The 25,680-nt window shown below is 52.6% G+C and overlaps 1 protein-coding gene across 2 annotated transcripts; it reads left to right on the forward strand.

Annotated features, from left to right (window-relative positions):
- The first annotated feature begins 522 nt into the window (after positions 1–522).
- DUSP9 (dual specificity phosphatase 9) lies at positions 523–8,472 on the forward strand. Of its 2 annotated transcripts, none has more exons than XM_061408956.1 (4): positions 523–623; positions 5,651–6,052; positions 7,234–7,683; positions 7,842–8,472. In XM_061408956.1, the coding sequence occupies exons 2-4, from the start codon at positions 5,686–5,688 to the stop codon at positions 8,165–8,167; spliced, it is 1,143 nt and encodes a 380-aa protein (XP_061264940.1). In that variant the 5' UTR covers positions 523–623; positions 5,651–5,685; the 3' UTR covers positions 8,168–8,472. The 2 variants fall into 2 exon arrangements, with proteins under 2 accessions (XP_061264940.1, XP_061264939.1); XM_061408955.1 differs by lacking the exon at positions 523–623 and adding an exon at positions 5,052–5,135.
- Positions 8,473–25,680: the final 17,208 nt, after the last annotated feature.

Below are 25,680 nucleotides of genomic sequence, written 5' to 3' on the forward strand. Positions count from 1 at the left end.
TCACCCGGACCTTACACCTTAGCCCCTGGGACATCAGGAGGTGGCCCCTGGGGCCGAGCTGTGTCTGGTCCTCGATGGCCGCAGGAGTGCCAGGGCGGACTGTTCCAGGCAGCCCAGCCCAGGCCCAACTGAGGTCAGGGCCTCCCACCCAACTCCGGCGGCCCAGGCTCAGAGACCCCGCGGCGAGGCGGCTGGGAGCCGGGGCTGCTGGGGCATCCCCCCGCCCCCGCCGAGAGGGGCCGCCGGGGGCAGAGCGGGCGGCGGCGGCAGGTGGGAGGCAGGCGGGCGGGGGAGGTGGGAGCAGACGCCGGGCAGGCCGCGGCCCCTCCCCGCTCCCTCCTCGCGCGCCTCCGCCGGCGACATTGCCCCTCCTGGGCAGGGGGCGGAGAAGACGGCGGCAGGAGGGGAGGAGGCGGCGGCGGCGGAGGCGGGATTTGGAGTTTCCCTCCGCAGCGGCGGCGGCGGCGGCGGCGGCAGCAGCCCCTCGGCTCCAGGCGAGGCCGCCGCCCGAGGCTCCGGTGGCGCGCGGCGGCCGCGGCGGTAGCGCTTCCCGCCGGCCCGGCTTTTGGAAACTTCCCGGCCGCGACGCGCGGAGCCGGCGCAGGAAGCCGAGCGGAACGGAGGTGAGCTGGGCACGCGGCGCCCGGGCACCCACCCCACCCCCACCCAGCCTGGCCGCCCCCCCGACGTGTGTGCGCCTCCGCCCTGCGCCCCCAAAGTCTCTCCAGCGCGCACCCCGTCAGGCCGACGCACGCGCCCCTGGGAGACCCACTCAGTGCGCCCGCCCGTGCACCTCCCGTGTCGATGGCCACGCACACCCCCTGACACACGCGCGTGCACAAACAGTGCACCGCGGACCCAGGGCCCTGCAGTGCACGCCCCGGCAGCCGCTAAGTCACCATCGACTACTGTCCCCAACTCAGGCCAGCACCCATCCCAGACGCTGCCACGCCTCAGTACACACCCAGGCGCGCGTGAGCGTGCGCGCGCGTTCACACCACACACACACACACACACACACACGCACACACACACATAGATACCCAACACATCCTTGGGATATCTGCACTAACACAGCTCCCCTCGCCGGCCCGCACCATCTCCAACTCCCCATATGCTCATCACAGACACCCCACCCACGTTCCCAGTCCAGAGATGCTGACATCTACCCACCCCTGGACGAAGCCCCAACAGGAACCCCCGCCCAGAGGCCGTCGCCGCACTCCTGAAGCCCAGCTGGCTCCCCAGGCCTGCACCTCGTACACCCCCAATATGTGCACACCTGCGGGATTCTGGCTCTTGAGCACCCTGGCCTGCCCCCATGGCACATAGCCCTGCACGTCCTCTAACACATTTCAGTCCCTCCCTCCAACACCTGGCACACCGGTTCTGGAGGCTGCAGCATTTGGTGGCATCTCTGCCAGGCGCCACTGGCTTGCCTTTGCAGCAGCGGTTCACCACCCTGAGGCCCCCCCAGGTGGCTCCCTAAACAGGCCCCGAGTCTCCCCAGCGACTGACTTGGCCTGGTCCCTAAAAGATAAGGAAGGCACTGGGGTGCAAGGTACCGTACTTAGATGGGGGAGGGCAAGGGAGAGGCAGGCAATTGAGATGGAGGCCACCCAGCTGCGGCCAAAGGGGCCCCAGGTGTTGGCACGCACGTAGTAGGTGGATTTCCTGGAGGCAGGAGTCGGAGTGCCCGTGTGTGTGCCCGTCCGTGTGTGTGTGTGTGTGTGTGTGTGTGTGTCCACCTGCCTGTGCGGTGGGGGGGCGGCGGGGGGAGGAACCGCGTGCGCACGTGTGCTTCTGTGTGTCTGGGTGAGTGACCCGCTGAGGGAGAAGGCCACCCCCCTGGGCTCCCTGGTGCAACAATTGATTTCATTCATTCATGCCTTCTTTGTTCACGAGCATTTCTTCCGTGAGCACCGCATGCCAGGCCCTTCCCTGGGGGGCTGGGGCCAGCTCGGGGCCGGGCATACACCCGCTCCTGCCTTGGAGGAACTCCCAGTCCCGCCAGGAGGCCGACCCGGCAAAGCAGAGAGCCATCACCGCGGAAAGTGGATGTGGAGGAAAAGACACTGGATTTGCCCGGAGCGCTGTGGCTGGGAGTTCTAACCGGGCTGGACGGCCCAATTGCCGCCACTGGGCCGGCGGGACCCAAGTGTTTGGGGGTGGGGGCGGGCGTGGGGGAGCAGGCGGGGCGCCGCTCTCAGGAGGCTCCCGGGCCCCGGGGGCGCATGGGCAGCGCGCTAGAGGCCTACGGGCAGCGGCGTTTTCCGCGGCCTCCGAGGGGCACTGCTTGGGCTGGGCGGAGGCCAGGGGCGCCCTGCAGGAGAGGAGGGCGGGCAGCGGGCGCAGCGCCCATCCTACAGGAAGCGCGCAGCCGAGCTCCGCCCGCTTGAGGGGGCCTGGGGAGGCCACTGCGCGCCCGGAGCGCGCGCGCGCTTGGGGAGTGGGTGCGGGGCCCAGGGTCGGCGCCCCTACCCCAGCCGGCGCTGCGGGGGGGCCGGCGAGGGTCGGGGGAGGGGGCTTGGCGGCGCTCAGCCCTGCACTGCGGAGGTGGCAACAGGTTCCAGGATGTCTTCCTGCTGCTGGCGCAGCGGGCGCTGTTGGCGCTGGGCAGCGAGCACTTTGGTGATTGAACGCCCCCCGCCTCCCCTTGAAGGCTCACTCTCGCGCGGCTGACCAGCAGAGATCTGGGCAAGGGGCAGACCCGCACGACCCCCGCCCAGGGGCAGAATTTGCCTCCCTGGCCTGATGCTGGTCCCCTCCCGCAGGGAGCCGTCTCCAGAAAGCAGGCCTTGGCACCGCAGGGTGACCCTCTCTCCAACCCCCTGAGACCACAGCACCAGGCAGGAGCGGGGGTGTGTCTCTCCCTCTACCTCCCCGTGCAGGGCGGCCACCCCAACTCTGGCGACTTGGCCAAGCCAGACACACCAGGCTGGCACATCCTGGAACCCCTGGGTGCCTTCAACCCCAGCCCACTCCGGGGTCCTGCCCACAGCTGCAGCAGGCCTGGAGAGACCCCCCCCCCCCGCCCCGGGCCTGGTGGCTTCCCACCTCTGCCTGTGGGAACTGGGATGTGAGAGAAACGAAATGCACACACATAACCCCCCCAACTCGGCTCCAGCCTAGCTGGTAACCTCAGGGAACTGAGGTCTGGAGCACAGAGGAGGGAGACAGAAACCTGGGGGAGGGGGAGTGAAGAAGGAATAGAATCAGGACAGGCTGCAGAGGAGGCAGCCCAGGCTAGGGGCGAGGGGACCCAGCCTAGCTGCCCAGGGCCCCTGGAGCCAGGTGATGGGACTAGTGGCCCACTGGGCTGGGAAGGGAGGCAGGGTAGGAAGGGGCAACCGGAGGCCCCTTTGAGGCAACCTGGCTCTCTGTGACCTGCCCTCTCCCCAGCAATACCTCCTGCCTTTTCCTATCCTACTTTATGTTCTGATCAGTGACCTTCCAGCAGTTTTGCACCTTTCACTCCTTAGTTACCTCTCTTATGGTACCCATCCTGTGTGCATAGCTTTACCTTTGTTTACTTAGTTCCTTGGGGTACATTCCCAGTGTGGGGTTCTTCCCAGCTCTGGATGTATATTACCAAGTTAATTTCCAAAAGAGTCACACCAGCATACCTCTAGCAATCAGCAACAGAGTAGCATGCCCATCTCACATGGGTATTCTCAGTCTGAGAACATTGGAAGTGTTACCTTGTTTTCTGTCATTGTTAGCTGGGCTTTTAAATTTGTTTTCCTTCCCATGCCTGAAGTTGTACCTTTCTCCAAATGCCTTGCACCAGTTGCATGTGCTCCTTCATGCAGTCTTTTCTGGTTCCTTGCCCATGTACCTATAAGAGTCTCAACTTTTTGATTCATTTGTATGAGCTTTCTTTTATCTGCTGTACACTTTCCTTCAACTGGCCTATTTGCTTTAGGGCTTTAAGAAAAAAAAAAAGGGGGGGACATAGACCAGACTTTTCAGAAGCTCCGCCACCTCATTTCATTGTCTCAGAATTTATCACACCTGGTATTCTCTCATTCCATCCCTCGGTTTATTACTGACCTGTCCTGCTGGCCTGGGAGTGCCTTGCAAGCAAGGGCCCAAGTGTGCCCTGCCGGTTCATCGTCCTATGTCCACAGAAGGTTCTGGAGGCCACTGTGGGGCCTTTGCTGCAGGGCAGGGCTGAGGGGAGTTGAGGCAAACAGGCCTGGAGATGGGGAGAGGGCTTTGAAAGCCCTGATGGCGACCTGGGCCAGCACAGGGGCAGAGGGGACAGTACAGAAGTGAGAGACATTTCAGTAGAAACGCCTTGACTCTTGACTAGGGAGGCGGCAACCCGAGAAGCCAGGCTGACTTCCAGGATCAGTAGGGCAGGCTCTTGGAGTCTTTGGCCTGGCTCATGCCAGTGAAGCTACTGGGGTGCCCCAAAGCTGCCCTTTGCCTGCCTAGCCTTCCAGCTAGCCCTGGGCCGAGTTCTGGCCAGAAAGCAGCAGTAGATTTGTGGTTCCGCTTTCTTTTCCCCTCCACCATTTCCCTGGCAGCCGTGGTGATGAGCCTGTTATATGGATGAAGCCACTGAAGTCCAGTCCCAGGACCAGATGGTCCAGGGGCACCCCAAGTGAGCCTGGCTGGAGGTAGCCTCTGGGGCTGGGGCACAGGGCTCTTGTCCACACCCCTCCCCCTGCCTCCAGGGGCCTGGCTGGCGCCGGCCAGGGGAGCTGCAGTTGGTCCCCTGCTGGGCCCCTGACCTGCCCTTGGCCTCTGCCCCTGGCCCTGTCCCGCTTGGGTGGAAGCCCCGGCCCAGCGGGCCACTTGCGGGGCCCACTCACCAGCTTTCAAGGGCACCCGTTGGCTCGCTGGCCCCCCTGAGCCCGCCCCCGCCGCCCCGCCCCTCCAAAGGCAACTCCACGTCCAAAGGCAACTGGCTTCCAAGGTGGGAAGCTGGGTCGCAGTGCCAGGAAGCTGCCGGTGCGCGCAGGCGGCGGTGGACTTGTCTCCACGTGCGGCGCGCTCTTTCTGCCATCCTTCCCTCTTCCCAGTGGCCGGGGCCGGGGCAACCCAGCCCGGGAACGACGCCCCTCGAGCCGCGGTGGCTGTGTCCAGGACATCCGCGAGCGATCGCTCGCCGCGGGATCACGCTCCAGGTCTCTCCTTTTGTTTTCTCCGGGTGGAGTCGGGCAGCCCCGAGAGGTCCCGCCTGCCGAGGGCCAGCGCCTGGGCACCGCCTTTATCTCCCCGGCCCCGGCGGGCCGTGGGGACAATCTCGGCCTAGAGCCCCTCTCCCCGCCGCCCCTCAGCGCACGCGGTCCCCCCCAGTCGGAAGCTGAAAAGCGGGGGGTGATCGCGGGCGTGAGAGACGCAGGAAGGGGTCTGAACTCCTCCGAGGGGCCAGGAGGGACCCTAGCGGCTCTCAAAGGGGGCCGTCGGACGCTCAGCCTTGCTCGGCTGGGGCACCTCTCGCATTTCCCTTCTCCGGTGGGGCACTCGAGTGGCTGCCTGGGGCATTTTTCTTGGGGCGCACGGGGGTGCCTTTGGGCATGCCGTGGGAGAGGCAGGAGAAGATCCGGCGATAGAGGGACTCCCCCGCGAGACCCCAGGCGCCCTGTTTCTGGGCGCGCAGATCGCGGGCTCACGTCTCGTGCCTTCCCTCTCTCCGCAGCTCCGGAAGCCCGACGTGCCGGGAGCCGCGAAGCCATGGAGGGTCTGGGCCGCTCGTGCCTGTGGCTGCGCCGGGAGCTGTCGCCCCCGCGCCCGCGGCTGTTGCTGCTTGACTGCCGCAGCCGTGAGCTCTACGAGTCGGCGCGCATCGGCGGGGCGCTGAGCGTGGCCCTGCCCGCGCTGCTGCTGCGCCGCCTGCGGCGAGGGAGCCTGTCGGTGCGAGCGCTACTACCGGGGCCGCCGCTGCAGCCACCGCCCCCCGCCCCGGTGCTCCTGTACGACCAGGGCGGGGGCCGGCACCGGCGCACCGAGGCCGAGGCCGAGGAGTGGGAGGCCGACTCGGTGCTGGGCACTCTGCTGCAGAAGCTTCGGGAGGAAGGCTACCTGGCCTACTACCTACAGGGTAGGTACCGGTGGTGGGCGGCGGGTGGGCACCCGTCTGGGGAGGACCCCTGCCCGGGGAGCACAGGACCCCACCTTCGGAGGGCCATCCGAATCCATCTGATCATGGGCGAGCCCGACCTCCTGTGGTCCAAAGTGGAGATGAGAGTCTGTCCTCCTCTGAGCGTGACCTTGGGGAAGCCCTTCACTCTTGGGAGCCCCAGTTTCTGAGCCTGGAAAATGGGAGAATCTGATCTGACCTGGCTCCGGGAACCCCAGCGGGTCCCTATCGCCCCCCTCCCCCAGCTGCTCAGCCATGGGTGAAGGAGGCTGGAGCCCCAGGACAAATCTCCCCTGCTCACCGAAGGGTCTGGAAGGGGGAGGGGAAGACGGGGGCTGGCGGGGCGGGGGCGGGGGGGTGGACGACAGGGAGAGAAGCTGCAACGGCAGAGACCTTCCCCGCTTCCCCTCCCCCTGCCATGGTCAGCGCAGGGCTGGGGGAGGCGATGGACAGACACAGACGTGTTGGCTCCTTGCCAAGCCAAACACACCCTCTGCCTCAGAGATCCAGGATAGAGACAGGATTTCCAGGAACCTAGACCCCTCTCCCCATTGAGGAGGGTCATTGTACTGTCCTCCCTTGCTCAATTCTGAATGTGCAGAGATATAGAAATATAGAACGTGTTGGATTTCTAGCGCCGCCCACCCCCCCAGTCCGGGGAAAATAGTAGTTATTTGGAGATGGAGATGTTCCCTTCTGAGCACCTTGGGAACATCCAGGTGGCACGCTATACACTCTCCCAGGCTCTCTGAAGAGCACGCAGACGTGGCTGTGCCCTGGCCCCTGATCTCCGGAATCACTCAGGCAGACAACTCACATCTGAACCTTTCCTCGTCTTTAACTGATGCCTGCTGTCCTTCCCAAGGCTGGCACTACGTGTTGAGCCCTCACGCCCGCCTTGGCTTGGCCCCAGGGATGTGAGATCCTCTTTGGTTTGCCGTCCAGAGGACCGGCTCCAGAGACACCACTTGGGACACCACGTAGGTCAAGGCTGCTCACTCCTGAGTGCCCCTTGGGTACATCTGCCCACCCACCTCTTCAGGCATCAGAAGGATCTAGGATTGCATCCCTAACCCCAGCCAGGGCACTTAGCTGCCCGGGAGGCTACCTCAATGGGCCCCTCGTTTCATCCCCTCTCCCAGGTGGCTTCAGCAGATTCCAGGCCGAGTGCCCTCACCTCTGTGAGACCAGCCTCGACCGCCGGGGGGGCCCGAGCATGGCCCCACTGCCCAGCCCAGTGGTGGGGCTGGGGGGCCTGTGCCTGGGCTCCGACTGCTCTGATGTGGATTCCGAGCCTGACCGTGATGCCATGAGCTGCGGCCTGGATTCTGAGGGCGCCACACCCCCCCCAGCGGGGCTGCTGCCGTCCTTCCCTGTCCAGATCTTGCCCAACCTGTACCTGGGCAGTGCCCGTGATTCAGCCAACGTGGAGAGCTTGGCCAAACTGGGCATCCGCTACATCCTCAATGTCACCCCCAACCTCCCCAACCTCTTCGAGAAGAATGGCGACTTTCACTACAAGCAGATCCCCATCTCGGACCACTGGAGCCAGAACTTGTCCCAGTTCTTTCCGGAGGCCATCGCGTTCATTGGTGAGTCCACTCCGCCCTCCCCACTCCTTCCCCAGCCCCCCCAGGCCTGCCTTCCCCCTGGGCCCAGCCCAGGATGGCCCTGCTGGGGCCAGGCAACTCCTAGGATGTGATCCCCGTGATGGGCCATCTCACACAGGGCCCCCATCTGCCCCCACTAGACGAGGCCTTGTCGCAGAACTGCGGGGTGCTCGTTCACTGTCTGGCGGGTGTCAGCCGGTCCGTCACTGTCACCGTGGCCTACCTCATGCAGAAGCTGCACCTCTCACTCAACGATGCCTACGATCTGGTCAAGAGGAAGAAGTCCAACATCTCGCCCAACTTCAGCTTCATGGGGCAGCTGCTGGACTTCGAGCGCAGCCTGCAGCTGGAAGAGCGCCGTGCCCGGGAGAGGGGCAGCGGGGGGCAGGAGTCAGCCGCCTCTGATCCCCCCTCTTTCTTCACCACCCCAACCAGCGATGGTGTCTTTGAGCTGGATGCCACATAGGGCCCCAGGGCACCCTCCAGCGGGTGTGCCCAGCCCAGCCACCCACGTGCTGGGGAGGAGGCCAGAGGGGGCTTGGCCTAAGCGGGGGCGGGGTGGGGGGAGGTGGGGGGAAAGCACAATACCTCATTCGGGGCTGTGGGATGAGGCAGAGGCTGGGGACCCCCTCCAGGGTGGCGGTGGGGACAGCCCTGTCCTACCCACTGGAAACATCCACGGGGAATCCTATTAAACGTGCCTACGGGCCAGGCCTGGGGCCACCGGCCTGACCCGCGCCACTTTGGGGCGGAACCCCGCTCCAGAACCTGCCTGTTCTACGACTGTTACTTTTCTTTTGTGGGGGGTGGTTGGAGGTGGGGGGTGGATTCCCATTCCGAGGGACGATTCCAGGTGGCTGCCGGTTCCCAGGGCCCAGGAGATGTGTGCTTGGCCAACTCCCGAGCCTCCCCGGGGTCTCCCATTCAGGAAGCACATGGGCCTCTTATGGCCACAGGGACCTGCTCCCAGCCCCATTCCTGTTGCCCCATGGCTAGACCACCACCACCACCAGCATAGTCACCTGCTGCTCCTCCACAGGGGCCTGAGGTCTCCTGGGATGGGGGGGGGGGTGGGGTGGGGGGACTCCCAGGGGACATGACCTGGAGACTCAGCAGGCACCCCACAGCCACAGGGACCATCCGTGTCTGGGTGCGCTCTTCACCAGGAGCCGCTGGGCAGGTTCCTGGCCTCACATCTGGCGCCCTGACTGTTTATCCACTTGACATTTGAAAAGATGCTTTTTTTTTTTTTCCTCTTCCCCCAGATGTCTTGACAGGATCACTGGGGCTCTTTGTGACTGAGGGTGGTCAGACTGCCGCCGGAGGAGATGGGGGTCTAAGCAAGAGCTGGGTGGGGAGGGGGAGAAGACAGCCTGGAATTTGCTGCTGTGGGTCCCACGCAGCCCTGGTTGGATTGGGGGGTGGGGAAAGGGCCAAGCGTCACACACACACACACACACACGGTCATTCACTGCAGTACATCTCCCTGATGAGCAGCCTGTGTGCATGTATGTCTGTGTGTCCACGTATCAGCACTTGCACACACACACCCTCTTGGTTTACGAACCCAGCCTGGGACCAGCAGTCCCTGTGGCCAGGCCATCTCACCCTGGGGAATCCACAGCGTGGTTGCTTTCTTTAATTGTTCCTCAATAAATGGTTTCTGTTGAGATCCTGAGCACCTTGGAGAGTCTGGAGGGGAAGGTGGGGAGGGAGGCCTGGGGAAGGGGGTGCATGGGGGATTCGCACACCACACCCTGTCACCACTGTCATGTGCCATCCAGCATCCACACTGCCCAGCCTCTGGCTGAACCCCTCCTGTACTCACAAGCCACTGAACTCCAACTCCGTGCCCCATGGCTTGGGACTAGGGCGCAGGCTGCAGACTAGCATGCAGCTGCAAGTCAGAGGCCTCCTGCTCATGGTCAGCTTCCCAGAGTGGGAGGGAGGCACTGAGATCTGGTGATGCAGCAAATGACGTCAGGTCCCCAGGGTGGCAAACAGACGAGGGGAGCAAGGGCTCGGGTGTGACCGTGAGGGGTGGGCACTTGAGCCCCGAGACTCAGTGCGGAGCCAAACCCAAGCCCCAGGACAAGGAGATGGAGCCACAGGAAGACCCAAGCTGGTGAGGGATGTGGGAAGACTGCTCGTCCCAGCGTGCGGCCCTCTGGCTGACACAGGGTGGAGTTGGGACTCCAGAGGCTGGGGCTGGGGGCTGGGGGAGCATGCGGAGGCCACTGGGTCACCTGAAGCGACAGCAGGGCCTTGTTCCTCTCTGGCCTCCTCCAGGGCCTTCTGCACACTGGAGCTGGAGCAGCCATTCTAAAGTCACAATTCCCGTTGACAGAGACACAGCTGGAAGTGGAAGGGAGCTGGAGGGTGGGCAGAAACAAGCACGGTGTGAGAAGTCACTGGAGACTTTATGGGCAATGTGGCCCACATGTCTAGAGCCACCCTCCTGGTCCAGAACCTTTAAAATGGAGAATGAACCTAAAAACCTGTTTGCATGAATGGCTGAGCTGGTAGGGAAACAAGTGAAAGCCTCCAAGATCAGGAATGATACTTGAGTCCAGAGAAGTAAGTCAGCTCTGGGGCCAGCACCTGACCCAGGGGCATCTACACCCAGGAGCCAGAGCCCATCCTTTCTCCTGAGACAGCTTTCCATGGCTTTCCAGACACCAATCATGGGATGGGAGATACCGCCTGGGCCCACACATAAAGCCAGGACTTTTGAAGGGCGGTGCTGTGCTCTCAACAGGTGTCTTCAGCACAGTATCCTGCCCCCCACCCCAAGATGGCCTCATGGGAATCCTGGAATCCTGTGCATATGGCAAAAAGGGACTCTGCAGATGTGATTAAGTCACGGATCTTGAGATGGGGAGATTGTCCTGGGTTACCCAGGTGGGCCCTAAATGCATCTTTATAAGGGAAAGAGGGCCACAGGAGAGTGAGATGAGATGCAATGATAGAAAAGAGGTCAGAGTCAGAGAGATTCCAAGATACAACACTGCTGGCTTTGAAGAAAGATGAAGGGGACCCAGCCAAGGAATGTGGGTGCTCTCTAGAAGGTGGAAAAGGCAAGACAACTGATTCTTTCCTTGAGACTCTTCAAGGAATGCAGCCCTGCCCACACCTCAATTTTAGCTCAATTAAATCTGTGTTGGATTTCTGACCCTTTTAGAAGTAAAATCTCCAAAGGTTCATGGGGAATCTTGGTTCCCAACCAGAAACTTGATTTCCCATCCTGCCTTGTAGCTAATTATGGCCAAGTTCTTCCATGATATCTGCTTCTCCATCAGAACCCTTAGCGTATTTATCATAGTATTTGAAATGACTGGTCTGGTAATTCCAACATCCCTGCCATAGCTGAGTCTGGTTCTGATGCTTGCTCTGTCTCTTCAAACTGTGGAGGGTTTTGCCCGTTAGTGTGCCTTGCAATTTTTTGGTTGAAAGTCGGGCACGATGTCCTGGATAAAGGAGCTGCAGGAAGGAGGTCTTTACTTACTAGTGGTGGAAGGGGAAGTGTTCTGCAGTCCAATGGTTAGCTCTCAGTGTTTTGGTGAGCCTGTGCTTCTGGGTTGTGATCTTCGCAAGTGCTTATCAGTGCCCCCTCTCCAAGGTGGGCTAGGATGGCTACAGGGGGCTGAAGTTGGATATTTCCCTTCCCCCAAGTCCCTTAGACTCTAATAAAACCCCAATAGGTCAGACTCTGGTATAATGGTTTGTCTTCAGAGCAGGCTTTGTTAAGAACAGAATGCTCTGGTGTATTTCAAAGTATCAACTTTCCCCTCTCCCCCAACTGGAAACATGAGGAGATTGTTCTCCAGTATTCACTCTGAGAATCTGATGGGGCTCCTAGAGGTAAAACTCACAGAAGTGTAGGAGGTGAGAACCTCCCTAAGATTAGGCTCCTTGCAGTTTTTAACTCTCATACTTCTCCACACTAGCCTCCAGCAAATCATTAGTTAAAGCTCAGGTTTTCCTACCCCAACACTGTACCCACTCACAAGTTTCTGCTCTGGTAAACTGTGGTTTTCTGTATCCACCTGTCTGTTTCTTCAGTTTTGTGAGCAATACTTTGCCATTTGACCTCTGTTCTCTAATGGATCTAAAAACAGTTGTTGGTTTTTCAGTTTGTTCAACATTTTCTTGTTGTTGGCATCAAGTGATGACTCCCAGGCTCCTCACGTGCCAGATAATAGACTGGAAATTCCCTGGGTCTGTTTTGATTGGCTGATTCTTTATCATTACAGATTACATTTTTATGCTTCTTCTCTCTCAGTCAGAAAGTCTTGGTGGTGGAGTTCACCTCTTTTGTTTCCTTTCTCTCTGGTACCACCAGGTCTTCACCACCTTAAAACGGTTGATTCATATATCTGCCAAGTTTTCCAATCATGTATGGAGAGAGGGAAATTCTGGACCATGTTATTCCTTCATGGCCATATCAGTATTAACTTTAAGCTTTGTTAAGACAAAAATGCATGCTAGGTTTTCTAGAGTAATTGCTAAAAGAATATAAATAGAGTATACTACTTTCAAACTAGTAGAGGAAAATATCATATAATAACAAGGAAAAAAATCTCAATTCAAAAGTCAAAAGAGGAAAATAAAGAAATAGAAACATTGGAATAAGTAGAAAGCATAAAATAAAATTTTAGAAATTAGGCCAAACATCACTAAACAAAATCGACTAAATTCTTCAATTGAAGACAAGATTTTTAAAAATCCACCCATAAGCAGTTTGTAGGAGGGACATCTAGAGACTTCCATGGTGGTGCAGTGGTGGAGACTCCATACTTCCACTGCAGGGGGAATGGGCTCAATTCCTGGATGGGGGACTAAGATCCCCCATGCCACGCAGCCCAGCCAAAAAAAATAATAAGAAGAAGAAGAATACACAAAAATAAAAATTAAAAGACTGGTACATCTAAATGATAGGACAGAAAAGGAAAATATTGAAAAGTCAGGACTTCTAGCTATGGCCAAATGAGGATATCAACAAATAACCTCAAAAAAAAAAAAAATAAAGCTGGACAAAGCTGACAAATACCTTTATGATCTAGAACTTAACCAAAGGTATATAATAAAATGAGAAGTTGAACTGTGGGAATCTGTGGCATTCTGGCCTAGAGTTGCTCCCATCCTTCCCAGCTCAGTTTGTCATGGAGGTTCTACCAGTACAAGGCAGCTCAAGAAAACCAGCAGCTTCTCTGCCTAGGTTTGAAGGGGGCTAAGTCAATTTGGTGGGGAATATCCACACCCAGGGACATTGTCAATGGAAATAAACTTCTCGGGGGAAGACCAACAGGGAAGGGCCAACAACTCAGCTCTACTAGACAGGTTGTGAATGTGGTTGGGGCAAGCGTGTTCCTGACTAGTTGGAGAATGGAGAGGTCCCAATCTAATCATGTTTCCTGACTACACTGAGGCTATACACATGTATGTAGGAGATTCAAAGGCGTCAGGGGAAAGAAAACCCTGGGAAGGCCTGAAAATAACCTGAACGTTGAAAGAACTCCCCTGCCCACACACAGATACATCAGAGCACACAAGCCTTAGTGGCCTGAGATCTTTCAAAATAGTTTCTGACTAATCATTGACTGGCCACTAAGCTGGACAGATATGCGGCAGCCCCTAGGAAACCAGGCTTACATTTTAAACTGTTTTTTTTTTAATTCAACAGAGACACCACTGACTGCAGCTGGGGGTGGGAGACAGTACAGTTTCACAGACTTAGTGCAAAAAAGTTACACAACAAAGAAACAAGTACACACACACACACACACGCTGAAAACTACTTCTAGGGGTAAAGGGAATATCATAATCCAGAGTTGATAGAAACTATATTCCAAATCCTGAAAGATGATGCTGTGAAAGTACTGCACTCAATATGCCAGCAAATTTGGAAAACTCTGCAGTGGCCACAGGACTGGAAAAGGTCAGTTTTCATTCCAATCCCAAAGAAAGGCAATGCCAAAGAATGCTCAAACTACCGCACAGTTGCACTCATCTCACACGCTAGTAAAGTAATGCTCAAAATTCTCCAAGCCAGGCTTCAGCAATATGTGAACTGTGAACTTCCAGATGTTCAAGCTGGTTTTAGAAAAGGCAGAGGAACCAGAGATCAAATTGCCAACATCTGCTGGATCATGGAAAAAGCAAGAGAGTTCCAGAAAAACATCTATTTCTGCTTTATTGACTATGCCAAAGCCTTTGACTGTGTGGATCACAATAAACTGTGGAAAATTGTGAAAGAGATGGGAATACCAGACCACCTGATCTGCCTCTTGAGAAATCTGTATGCAGGTCAGGAAGCAACAGTTAGAACTGGACATGGAACAACATACTGGTTCCAAATAGGAAAAGGAGTTCGTCAAGGCTGTATATTGTCACCCTGTTTATTTAACTTATATGCAGAGTACATCATGAGAAAAGCTGGACTGGAAGAAACACAAAGTGGAATCAAGATTGCCGGGAGAAATATCAATAACCTCAGATATGCAGATGACACCACCCTTATGGCAGAAAGTGAAGAGGAACTAAAAAGCCTCTTGATGAAGGTGAAAGTGGAGAGTGAAAAAGTTGGCTTAAAGCTCAACATTCAGAAAATAAAGATCATGGCATCCGGTCCCACCACTTCATGGGAAATAGATGGGGAAACAGTGGAAACAGTGTCAGACTTTATTTTTCTGGGCTCCAAAATCACTGCAGATGGTAACTGCAGCCATGAAATTAAAAGACATTTACTCCTTGGAAGGAAAGTTATGACCAACCTAGATAGCATTTTCAAAAGCAGAGACATTACTTTGCCAATAAAGATTCGTCTATTCAAGGCTGTGTTTTTCCTGTGGTCATGTATGGATGTGAGAGTTGGACTGTGAAGAAGGCTGAGCACCAAAGAATTGATGCTTTTGAACTGTGGTGTTGGAGAAGACTCTTGAGAGTCCCTTGGACTGCAAGGAGATCCAACCAGTCCATTCTGAAGAAGATCAGCCCTGGGATTTCTTTGGAAGGAATGAAGCTAAAGCTGAAACTCCAGTACTTTGGCCACCTCATGTGAAGAGTTGACTCATTGGAAAAGACTCTGATGCTGGGAGGGATTGGGGGCAGGAGGAGAAGGGGACGACAGAGGATGAGATGGCTGGATGGCATCACTGACTCGATGGACGTGAGTCTCAGTGAACTCCAGGAGTTGGTGATGGACAGGGAGGCCTGGTGTGCTGCAATTCATGGGGTTGCAAAGAGTCGGACATGACTGAGCGACTGATCTGATCCGATCTGATCTGATTGTCTAAAATGTTCAATTTGGGGGGACCTCCTTGTTGTCCAGTGGTTAAGTCTCCACACTCCCAATGCTGGGGTCTCAGGCTCCATCCCTAGTCAGAGAATTAGATCACACGTGCCACAACTATAGATCCCACATGCCACAATTAAGACCCAGCACAGCCAAAGAAATAAATATTTGTTTAAAAGTTCAATTTTCAACAAAAGAATTGTATAACATGCAAAGAAACAATAAAGTATGATCCACATTAGGGAAAGAAGTCAGCAGAAACTGTCTCTGAGTGTTTCCAAATGCTAGAATTGGCAGATGATAACTTCAAAGCACATATTATAAATAGGTTCAAAGTACTAAAGGAAGCCATGTTTAAAGAGTTAAAGGAAAGTATGATGACAACAATAAATCAACAAATAGAGAGTCTCAATATGGATACACAAATTAAGAAATGATAACTAAATGAAAATAGCTTTAAATAGTGCAATAATTGAAATGACAACTTCTTTAGAAGTATTCAAGAGTAGGTTCAAGATGTCATAAGAAATTACTACTGACCTTGAAAATAGATCAACAATATTAATATACACTATACAATCTGGAGAATGGAGAGAAAAATGATAGCACTTCAGACACCTCTGGAACAATATGAAACATTCTAAAATATGTGTATTGGGGGGTTTTGAAGAACAAGGTCAGAATAAGTATTTGAAGAAACAAGACCAAAACTTCCAATATTTTATGAGAAACATTAATCAGATCCAAGAAGTTCAATGAACCCCAAATAAGATAAAGAGATAGTCATAGACACTTTGCAGTCAAACTGTTGAAAGCCAAAGATAGACAATTTTGAAAGGAATAGGAGAAAAATGACCCATGTAGAAGAAAACCATAATAAAATTAACAGTTAACTACTCATCAGAAATAATGGAGGCCAAAAGACAGTGAAGTGACATAATCAAAGAGTTGAAAGAAAAGAAGAGTATCCATCAAAAATTCTGTATCTAGCAAAACTATACCTCAAAAAATTGAAGGTTAAAAAAAGACATTTCCTGGTAAACAAAGACTGGGAGAATTCATTGCTACTATACTTCTTTTGGAGAAGGCAATGGCACCCCACTCCAGTACTCTTGCCTGGAAAATCCCATGGACAGAGGAGCCTGGTGGGCTGCAGTCCATGGGGTCCCTAGGAGTCGGACACAACTGAGTGACTTCACTTTCACTTTTCACTTTCATGCATTGGAGAAGGAAATGGCAACCCACTCCAGTGTTCTTGCCTGGAGAATCCCAGGGACAGGAGAGCCTGGTGGGCTGCCGTCTCTGGGATCGCACAGAGTCAGACATGACTGAAGCGACTTAGCAGCATACTTCTTTACAAGAAATACTAAAAAAAAGTCCTTCAGGCTGACACCAGTTAGTAAGTTGAATTCATAAGAAGAAATGAAGAGGAGCCAAAATGATTAAAATCTGGGTTAATACAAATGTCTCTCCTAACTTTCTTCTCCTAACTTCTTCAAAAAAAAGTAAAATTGTATTGATATAAAGCAATAGCTATAACACTGTCATGTTAAGTTCCTATGATAATCTATATAGATGTAATATATATATGACATTAATAACACAAAAGAGGAAGGCAGGAATGGAGCTATGTTAGAGAAAAGTCTCTACATTTTACCCAAATTAAATGAGTGTTAATATGAAGTAGATTATAATTACTTAAGATATATATTGTAAAAAAAAAAAAAGATATATATTGTACTGCAACTTCAATTCAAAAGCATATAGTTAAAAATCAACAGAAGAAAAAAAGGTACACTAAAAAACATTTAACACAAAAGAAGGCAGTCTAGGAGGAAGAGAGCAACAAAAAGACAGAAGATACAGAGAAACCAATAGCAAAATGGCGAATGTAAATTCAGCCATATCAATCACTACATTAAATATTCATGGTCTAAACATCCCAATCAAAAATCAGAGAGTCAAGAAAACAAGATTCAACTATTGAATATATATTGTTTACAAGAGGAATTTAGAGCTTTAAATGCCTATACCAACAACAACAAAAAAAAAGTCTCAAATCAATGGCCAAATGATAAATCTTAATAAACAAGAAAAAGAAAAGCAAACTAAATCTGAAACAAGCAGAGGTAAGATAAGTGCAGAAATGAATTAGAAAATAGGAAAACTACAGAAAATCAGTGAAAACAAAAGTTGGTTTTTTGAAAAGACCAACACAGTTGATCTTACCTAGACTGATCAAAAAAAAAGATTACCTCGGACTCAGTGCTTTCACTGCCATAGGCTCAGGTTCAGTCCCTGGTTGGGGAACCTAGACTACGCAATGAGCAAAAAAAAAATAGGTTACCAAGGTCTAGAATGAAAAGAGGAACATTACTACTGAACTAAAAAATGTTAACGATTATAAGGCAAACGTTATGCCAACAAATTAAGACAATTCGGGTGAAACGGACAAAGACACAAATGATCAAAACTGACTTTAAATGAAATGGAAAATCTCAATAGGCTTATAACAAGCAAATAAGTTGAAATAGTAATTGAAAGTCTTCCCACAAAGAAAATCCAACTCCAGAAATCTTCACTGGTGAATTCTATCAAATAAGGCAACTGAAAATGTATGTCCACACAAAAGCTTGCACAGAAATGATCATAGCAGCATTATTCACAATAGCTAAAAGGTGTAAACAACTTAAATGTCCATCAGTGAATCCGTGGATAAATAGAACATGATCTATCCATACAATGGAACATTGTTCAGCTATAAAAATAAATGAAGTACTGATACACGTTGCAACGTGGATGAACTTTGAAATCATTATGCTTAGTGAAATAAGGCAGACACAAAGAGCCACATGTTAGGATTCCATTTATGTAAAATATCTGAAAAGTCAAATCCACAGAGACAGAAAGTAAATCAGTCTTTGCCAGGGGCTGGAGAAGGGGAAGTGGAGAGTTACCACTAACGGGTACAGCATTTTCCTCTGGGGTGATGAAAATGTTCTGGAATTAGATTGTGATGATGTAAACTGTAAATACAGATCTCGTCAATTTCCGATGGGGTTACATCCCAATAAACTCATCATAAGCTGAAAATATCCTAAGTCAAAAATGCACTTAATACACCTAACCTACCATCATAGCTTAGCTTCGACGTGCTCAGAACACTAATATTAGCCTACAATTTGACAAAACCATCTAACACAAAGCTCATTTTATAATAAAGTGTTGAATATCTCATATAAGTGAATACTGAACTGAAAGTGAAAAACAGAATGGCTATCTGGGTACGGAATTTTGATGAGTGTTGCCAGTTGTTTACCCTCATGATCAAGTAGCTGAGTGGGAGCTTCAGATTACTGCCATGGCCCAGCATCATGAGAGGGGATTGCACCACATATTGCTAGCCTGGAAAAACATCAAAATTGAAAATTCAAAGCATGGTTTCTACTAAATGTGTATTGCTTTCGCACCAGCGTAGAAGTCAAAAAATCGTTAAGTCAAACCATTTTAAGTCAGGGACCATCTGTATACTAAAAAAAAACAATAAATTGTACATTTTAAAGGGTGGATTTTATGGTATGTGAATTATATCTCAGTAAAAAAAATTAAGTTTGAAAGAAAAAGAACTTAAGATATGCCAGACAAGTATTCACCAAAAGAAAGATACAGTTGCTATGTTACTATCACTGTATAAGTCGACTATAAAGCACAAGCACACAGATGGAGAGAACAAGCATATGGACACCAAGGGGGGAAGGCGTAGGTGGGATGAATCGGGAGACTGGGGTTGACATAGATACACTACTGTGTATAAAATAGGTGACTAATGAGAACCGACTGCTATAGCACGGGGAATTCTACTCAGTGCTCTGTGGTGACCTAAACAGGAGGGAAATCTAAAAATGAGTGGCTATATGTATACGTATACCTGTTCATGTGTAAGTGAACAATGCAGAGAAATAGAGGAAAACAATAGAATGGGAAAGACTAGAGATCTCTCCAAGAAAATTAGAGATACCAAGGAAACATTTCATGTAAAGATGAGCACAATAAAGGACAGAAAAAGTATAGGCCTAACAGAAGCAGACAATATTAAGAAGAGGTGGCAAGAACACACAGAACTGTACAAAAAAGGTCTTAATGACCCAGATAACCCTGATGGTGTGATCACTCACCTAGAACCAGACATCCTGGAGTGTGAAGTCAAGTGGGCCTTAGGAAGCATCACTACGAACACAGCTAGTGGAGGTGATAGACCTCCAGCTGAGCTCTTTCAAATCCTAAAAGATGCTGCTGCTAAAGTGCTGCACTCAATATGCCAGCAAATATGGGAAACTCATCAGGGGCCACAGGACTGGAAAAGGTCAGTTTTCAGTCCAATCCCAAAGAAGGGCAATGCCAAAGAATGTTCAAACTACCTCACAGTTGAACTCATCTCACACGCTAGCAAAGTAATGCTCAAAATTCTCCAAGCAAGGCTTCAACAGTACATGAAATGAGAACTTCCAGATGTTCAAGCTGGATTTAGAAAAGGCAGAAGAACCAGAGGTTAAATTGCCAACATCCACTGGATCATAGAAAAAGCAAGAGAATTCCAGAAAAATATCTACTTCTGCTTCATTGACTACATTAAAGCCTTTGACTGTGTGAATCACAACAAACTGTGGAAAATTCTTCAAGAGATGGGAATACCAGACCACCTTACCTGCCTCTTGAGAAAACTGTATGCAGGTCAGGAAGCAACAGTTAGAATCAGACATGGAACAATGGACTGGTTCCAAATTGGGAAAGGAGTACGTCAAGGCTGCATATTGTTACCCTGCTTATTTAACTTATATGCAGAGTACATCATGAGAAACGCTGGACTGGAAGAAGCACAAGCTGAAGTCAAGATTGCCAGGAGAAATATCAATAACCTCAGATATGCAGATGACACAACCCGTATGTCTGAAAGCAAAGAGGAACTAAAGAACCTCTTGATAAAAGTGAAAGAGGAGAGTGAAAAAGCTGGCTTAAAACTCAACATTCAAAAAACAAAGATCATGGCATCCGGTCCCATCACTTCATGGCAAATAGATGGAGAAACAATGGAAACAGTGACAGACTTTATTTTTCTGGGCTCCAAAATCACTGCAGATGGTGACTGCATCCACGAAATTAAAAGACGCTTGCTCTTTGGAAGAAAAGCTATGACCAACCTAGACAGCATACTAAAAAGCAGAGATGTTACTTTGCCGAGAAAGGCCTGTGTAGTCAAAGCTATGGTTTTTCCAGTAGTTCTGTACGGATGTGAGAGCTGGACCATAAAGAAGGCTGAATGCTGAAGAATTAATGCTTTTGAGCTGTGGTGTTGGAGAAGACTCTTGAGAGTCCCTTGGACTGAAAGGAGATCCTACCAGTCAATCTTAAAGGAAATCAACCCTGAATATTCATTGGAAGAACTGATGCTGAAGCTGAAATTCCAATACTTTGGCCACCTGATGCGAAGAACTGACTCATTTGAAAAGACTCTGATCCTGGGAAAGATTGAAAGCAGGATGAGACGGGGACGACAGAGGATGAGAGGGTTGGATGGCATCACTGACTCAATGGATATGAGTTCGAGCAAGTTCCAGGAGATGGTGAAGGATAGGGAAAACAGCAGTACTACAGTCCATGGGGTCACAGAGTTGGACACGACTGAGCGACTGAACAACAAGCCTCAACTGAGGAAAAAGCAACTGGGCCTCTACTCGGAACATCACATGAGGCAGGCTTGGCTCCCTGGCATGAGGGGAACTATAGAACTCTCAGTGGGGCCTGGGTCGGGGGGTGGAATCTAGAGATGAGATTTTTATATTTATCAAGAGAGATCAGATAGGGTCGAAAAATACTGGAAAACTCTCTTCAAGCAAAAATCTAATCTTGTCACTATCCTACCTACAGCCCTCCAGTGGCTCCACAGTGCCCTCTTGAGCAAGTTCACTTTTTCTGGCCAATCTCTGAACCACTTTTCACAACCACCTTCAAGAAATCAAATCGGGTTATTTGCTTCTTCCTGAAACACTCCATACTCCATGTCTTGCCCACCTGAGGAGACAGGGATGGGGACAAGGATACCTGGGCAGAGCTGGGGTTGGGTAGAGAACATGGCTGCCATGGGCCCACCCAGTGGCTGGCAGGAAAGAGCTAGGCTTCGAGTCCTGACAGAGGGCCTGGCTTGCCCCCTTCACCTCCTCACCTGGTCTGCTTCTCTCCTAGTCTCCCTCACAGAGCCCTGTTCCGTCCACCACTGCCAACCTCCATCTTTCCTGTCCTTCTTCAATTGCCTTGACACAGGCTCCCTCCATTTCTTGCCTTGCCGCCTGACACGGTCCCCCAGAAGTGTCAGCCCTGCCCCACTTCCCAGTAGCCCCTCACAGTGAACCCCAGGGGTTGACCCCACTACCCAGGTTCCTATTTCACAAGGAATTAACTCAGTGAAATAGAGGCATAGAGGATGTTAAAGGCAAGAGAACCACTTGCAAGGCTGAGACTCCAATCCAGGGTGCCCCCCGGCCCAGTGTTCTTCCTCTGTCCTCACACCAACAGTTTGCGCTCACCAAAGGAAAGGTAGAGAAGAGCTCCACCATCTTCTTCTCAGTCCCCATATGGCCTTCCTATTCCCAGGGAGCCATCCTCCTTGCCCAGAGGCCAGCAAGAGGTCAAGCACAAGGTTGTGTGACCTTAGCTCTCTTTTATGGCCTCTATGCCTCAGTCGAGAAGCAATAGTTAGAAATGGACATGGAACAACAGACTGGGTCCAAATTGGGAGAGGAGTACGTCAAGGCTGTATATTGTCACCCTACTTATTTAACTTATATACAGAGTATATCATGTGAAATGCCAGGCTGGATGAAGCACAAGATGGAATCAAGATTGCCGGTAGAAATATCAATAACCTCAGATACACAGATGACACCACCCTTATGGCAGAAAGCGAAAAAGAGCTAAAGAGCCTCTTGATGAGAGTGAAAGAAGAGAGTGAAAAATTTGGCTTAAAACTCAACATTCAAAAAACGATAATCATGGCATCCGGTCCCATCACTTCATGGCAAATAGATGAAAAACAATAGAAATAGTGAGAGACTTTATTTTGGGGGCTCCAAAATCACTGCAGATGGTGACTGCAGCCATGAAATGAAAAGATGCTTACTCCTTGGAAGAAAAGCTATGACCAACCTAGATAGTGTATTAAAAAGCAGAGACATAACTTCGCCAACAAAGGTCCGTCTAGTCAAAGCTATGGTTTTTCCAGTAGCCATGTACGGATATGAGAGTTGGACCATAAAGAAGACTGAGCACCAAAAAACTGATCCTTTTAAACTGTGATGTTGGAGAAGGCTTTTGAGAGCCCTTTGGACTGAAAGGAGATCAAATCAGTCCATCCTAGAGGAAATCAACCCTGAATATTCATTGGAAGGACTGATGCTTAAGCTGACACTCCAATACTTTGGCCACCTGATGCAAAGAACTGACTGGAAAAGACCCTGATGCTGGGAAAGATTGAAGGCAGGAGGAGAAGGGGACAACAGAGGATAAGATTGTTGGATGGCATCACTGACTCGATGGACATGGGTTTGAGCAAGCTCCAGGAGTTGTTGATAGACAGGGAGGCCTGGCGTGCTGCAGTCCATGGGGTCGAAAAGAGTCGGACATGATTGAGTGACTGAACTGAACTGATGCATTGGTCCACCTGTATTCAAAGTAGGGGATGACTCATGAGAATGACTACCTCATAGTCGAGGCTGGAGTTAATCCAGGTGCCTGGCACACAGTAAGTGCTCAATAAAGACTCGCCACTGAGCTAACTCTTCTGATTAGAGAAGGGTGAGGAATGTGTCTCTTATGTTCTAATTCTATATCCCTTCAGGCAGTGCCAAACCACCATGTTCAAAGCCAATCTCGCTGTCTCTCCCCCAAACCCACCCCAGCTGAACCCCTCTTGGTGAATGGTTCCATGGGCCACCACAGACCTCCTCTCCTTCATTCCCCACCCTCAACCCATCACTGACTTCTAAAGAGCTCCCAGGACCACCGCCCTAGTCTCCAGATACCCAGGGAGGGCCCCTAGGTTGAGCATCCCTGAAACTCCTGACACCCAGGGGTTTGCTCCAGGACAGAGCATGAGACCCACCCTGAGTGGCCCAGAACGAGGGAGACAGCTTCGTCTCATCTCACCCACAGGGGCTCCCCTGTCCATCACCAACTCCAAGGGCTTGCTCAAACTCACATCCATCGAGTCAGTGATGCCATCCAAGCATCTCGTCCTGTGTCGTCCCCTTCTCCTCCTGCCTTCAATCTTTCCCAGCATCAGGGTCTTTTCCAATGAGTCAAATGCCAAATTTGATCATCAAGTGCCAAAGTATTGCAGTGTTAGCTTCAGCATCAGTCTTTCCAGTGAATATTCAGGACTGATTTCCTTTAGGATGGACTGGCCAGTCCTTTGATCCCGACTCCCAACTCACAGAAGCTCAGCACCTGCCCAGCGTGGACAATGGCGCTGTCTGGCTCCCACCCCAACGCTGGCTCATCACTGGCCAGAGGCTTCCCCAGCCTGGCTCCAGTCTGACAGGTCCCTCCAGTAGCAGCCCCAGTGCCTGAGCACCTGCTGTTCCCTGAGCCTGGAAATGCTCCCATGGCCTGGGTGACCCAAAGCTTTCTTTTCACAAACTGCCCCTCAGATGGGAAGGGCTTGGAGGGATGAAGGGAAGGATGCCACCTCTGCCTGACTCGGAAGAAGGCAGGATTTGGGGGAGACGTGGTTCTGAGCAGCTGCCCCAGGTGCTGAAGGATCAACGGGGGTGGGGGGAGGGGGTGGGCTCTTGGGGAACACGTGACCTTGGCGCCACCTACTGGCCGGAAGTCAAATTGCACTGTATCTCCCTGCGGCCTGACTTCCCTGGTGGCTCAGATGGTAAAGCATCTGCCTACAATCCGGGAGACCCGGGTTCAATCCCTGGATCGGGAATATCTCCTGGAGAAGGAAATGGCAACCCACTCCAGTATTCTTGCCTCGAAAATCCCATGGACAGAGGAGCCTGGTAAGCTATAGTCCATGGGGTCACAAAGAGTCGGACATGACTGAGTGACTTCACTTCCCTGCGGCCAGAGCCAGGGCTGACTCTTCAGTGAGGACCAGGGGGCAACCTGGGCTGGGTGTCTCTGAAGGAGTGCCATTCCTTCTGGAAGGCTGGCTCTGGTGTGCCGGCTCAAGCCTCCAGGAGCAGCCAGCGGCTACTCTCTCCTGCATCTGAGGAAGCCCAGCCCCTCCGCTGCAGGGCCTTCTGTGTAAGAGTGGGCACCCTTGACCCGCGGGCCCAGCGCTTGGCGCACACTAAAGGCCCCATCAATTTGGACGGCAGAATGAGACAGTGTGGGTGTACTGGGGAGACAGTATGAACAACCGAAATGAGGGAAGGAGAGCCAGTGAAGTGGACGTCTGAGGGGGCAGGACAGTTCTTGACAAGGCCCCAAGTGGCAGGCAGGCCAGGTTGCTGGAGGTTAAGAGGCCAAGCTCTGGAGACCTGGCCACAGTCCCTTGGACTGCTGGCAGCTGGTGTGGTGGGACCTCACTGTTTGACTGTTTGACCCTGAGGCCTTGAGCAAACGACAGCCTAAAAGTGCCCGTGGTGACAGAGGATGAAGCTGCCTTCCCCCACAGGACTTGCCCCAGGGCTCAGGGGCCCATAGGTAGATGTATATGGAAGGTAGTGAGTGGGGGGAGGAGAAAGCCAGAGAAGGCACTTGGGGTTTGGGAAGCAGCAGGCAGGCATGCCCTGTTCCAGCCCCACCCCTGAGCACCAGGCCAGCCCTGCTCTGGGGTTTCTCGCTGCCTCCGTTCAGGGCCCAAATGTCAACACGGAGAAGTGTCTTCATCAGGTTCTGCAGTGGCTGGACGGGGCGGAGCTCCAGAGCCCGGCCTTGATAGGTCCAGAGCCTTTCCTAGTGCTGCTCAGGGCGACTCAGGCTGGCACGGGCCGGTGGGGCGAAGGGGTGGCCTGCTGGCCCAGAACTCAGGGTGCTCCCTCTGGCCCGGATGGGGCCAAGGTCCTCAGAGTCTTCCCGTGAGGAGCACAAACAGGGCAAAGGCCCTGTGGAGCCTGGAGCCCAGGTGCACCGAAGCCACGACCCAGCACACGGTGCGGGCCCCAGTGGCGCCCCCTACTGGCCAGGGGCTCCTCCCTCAGCCTTGGATACCGAGGCTGGAGAGCCTTTGCCTGCAAACACAGGGCGTGCACTGTCCGTCCAGGGCCCCAGGAAGCAAGGGAAGGAACGGAGAGAGGGCAAAAAACGGCCCAGGACTCTAGTTGCCCCTGAGCACAGCCCAGCCCAGCCCTGGAGGCCTGGAGACAGCCCTCGCCGCCTCCCACCCCCGCTGCCAGCAGGAGATGCGCCCATTCTCTCCCAGGGCCCCAGAGCCACATGCAGGCCGACCCCAAGTGGTGGCCCTGCTGGCCTGCTGGGCTGACTCTTGCTGGCACTTTGGAGAGTGAGGACAGGAAGTCCTTGGCCCACCGGGTGCTTGTGTGCGGAAGTTCGGGCAATGATGGACCAAGTCTCACGGCCGTGGACCTGCCTCCTTGATTTCCTTCCCGTGGAAGACACCCAGCCCCTTCCACCCTCGCCCTGCCACCCCTCATCCCTCCTTCCAGCTCACCACTGCC

This window comes from Bos javanicus, chromosome X, assembly GCF_032452875.1.
Source record: "Bos javanicus breed banteng chromosome X, ARS-OSU_banteng_1.0, whole genome shotgun sequence".
NCBI classification, from domain to species: domain Eukaryota; kingdom Metazoa; phylum Chordata; class Mammalia; order Artiodactyla; family Bovidae; genus Bos; species Bos javanicus.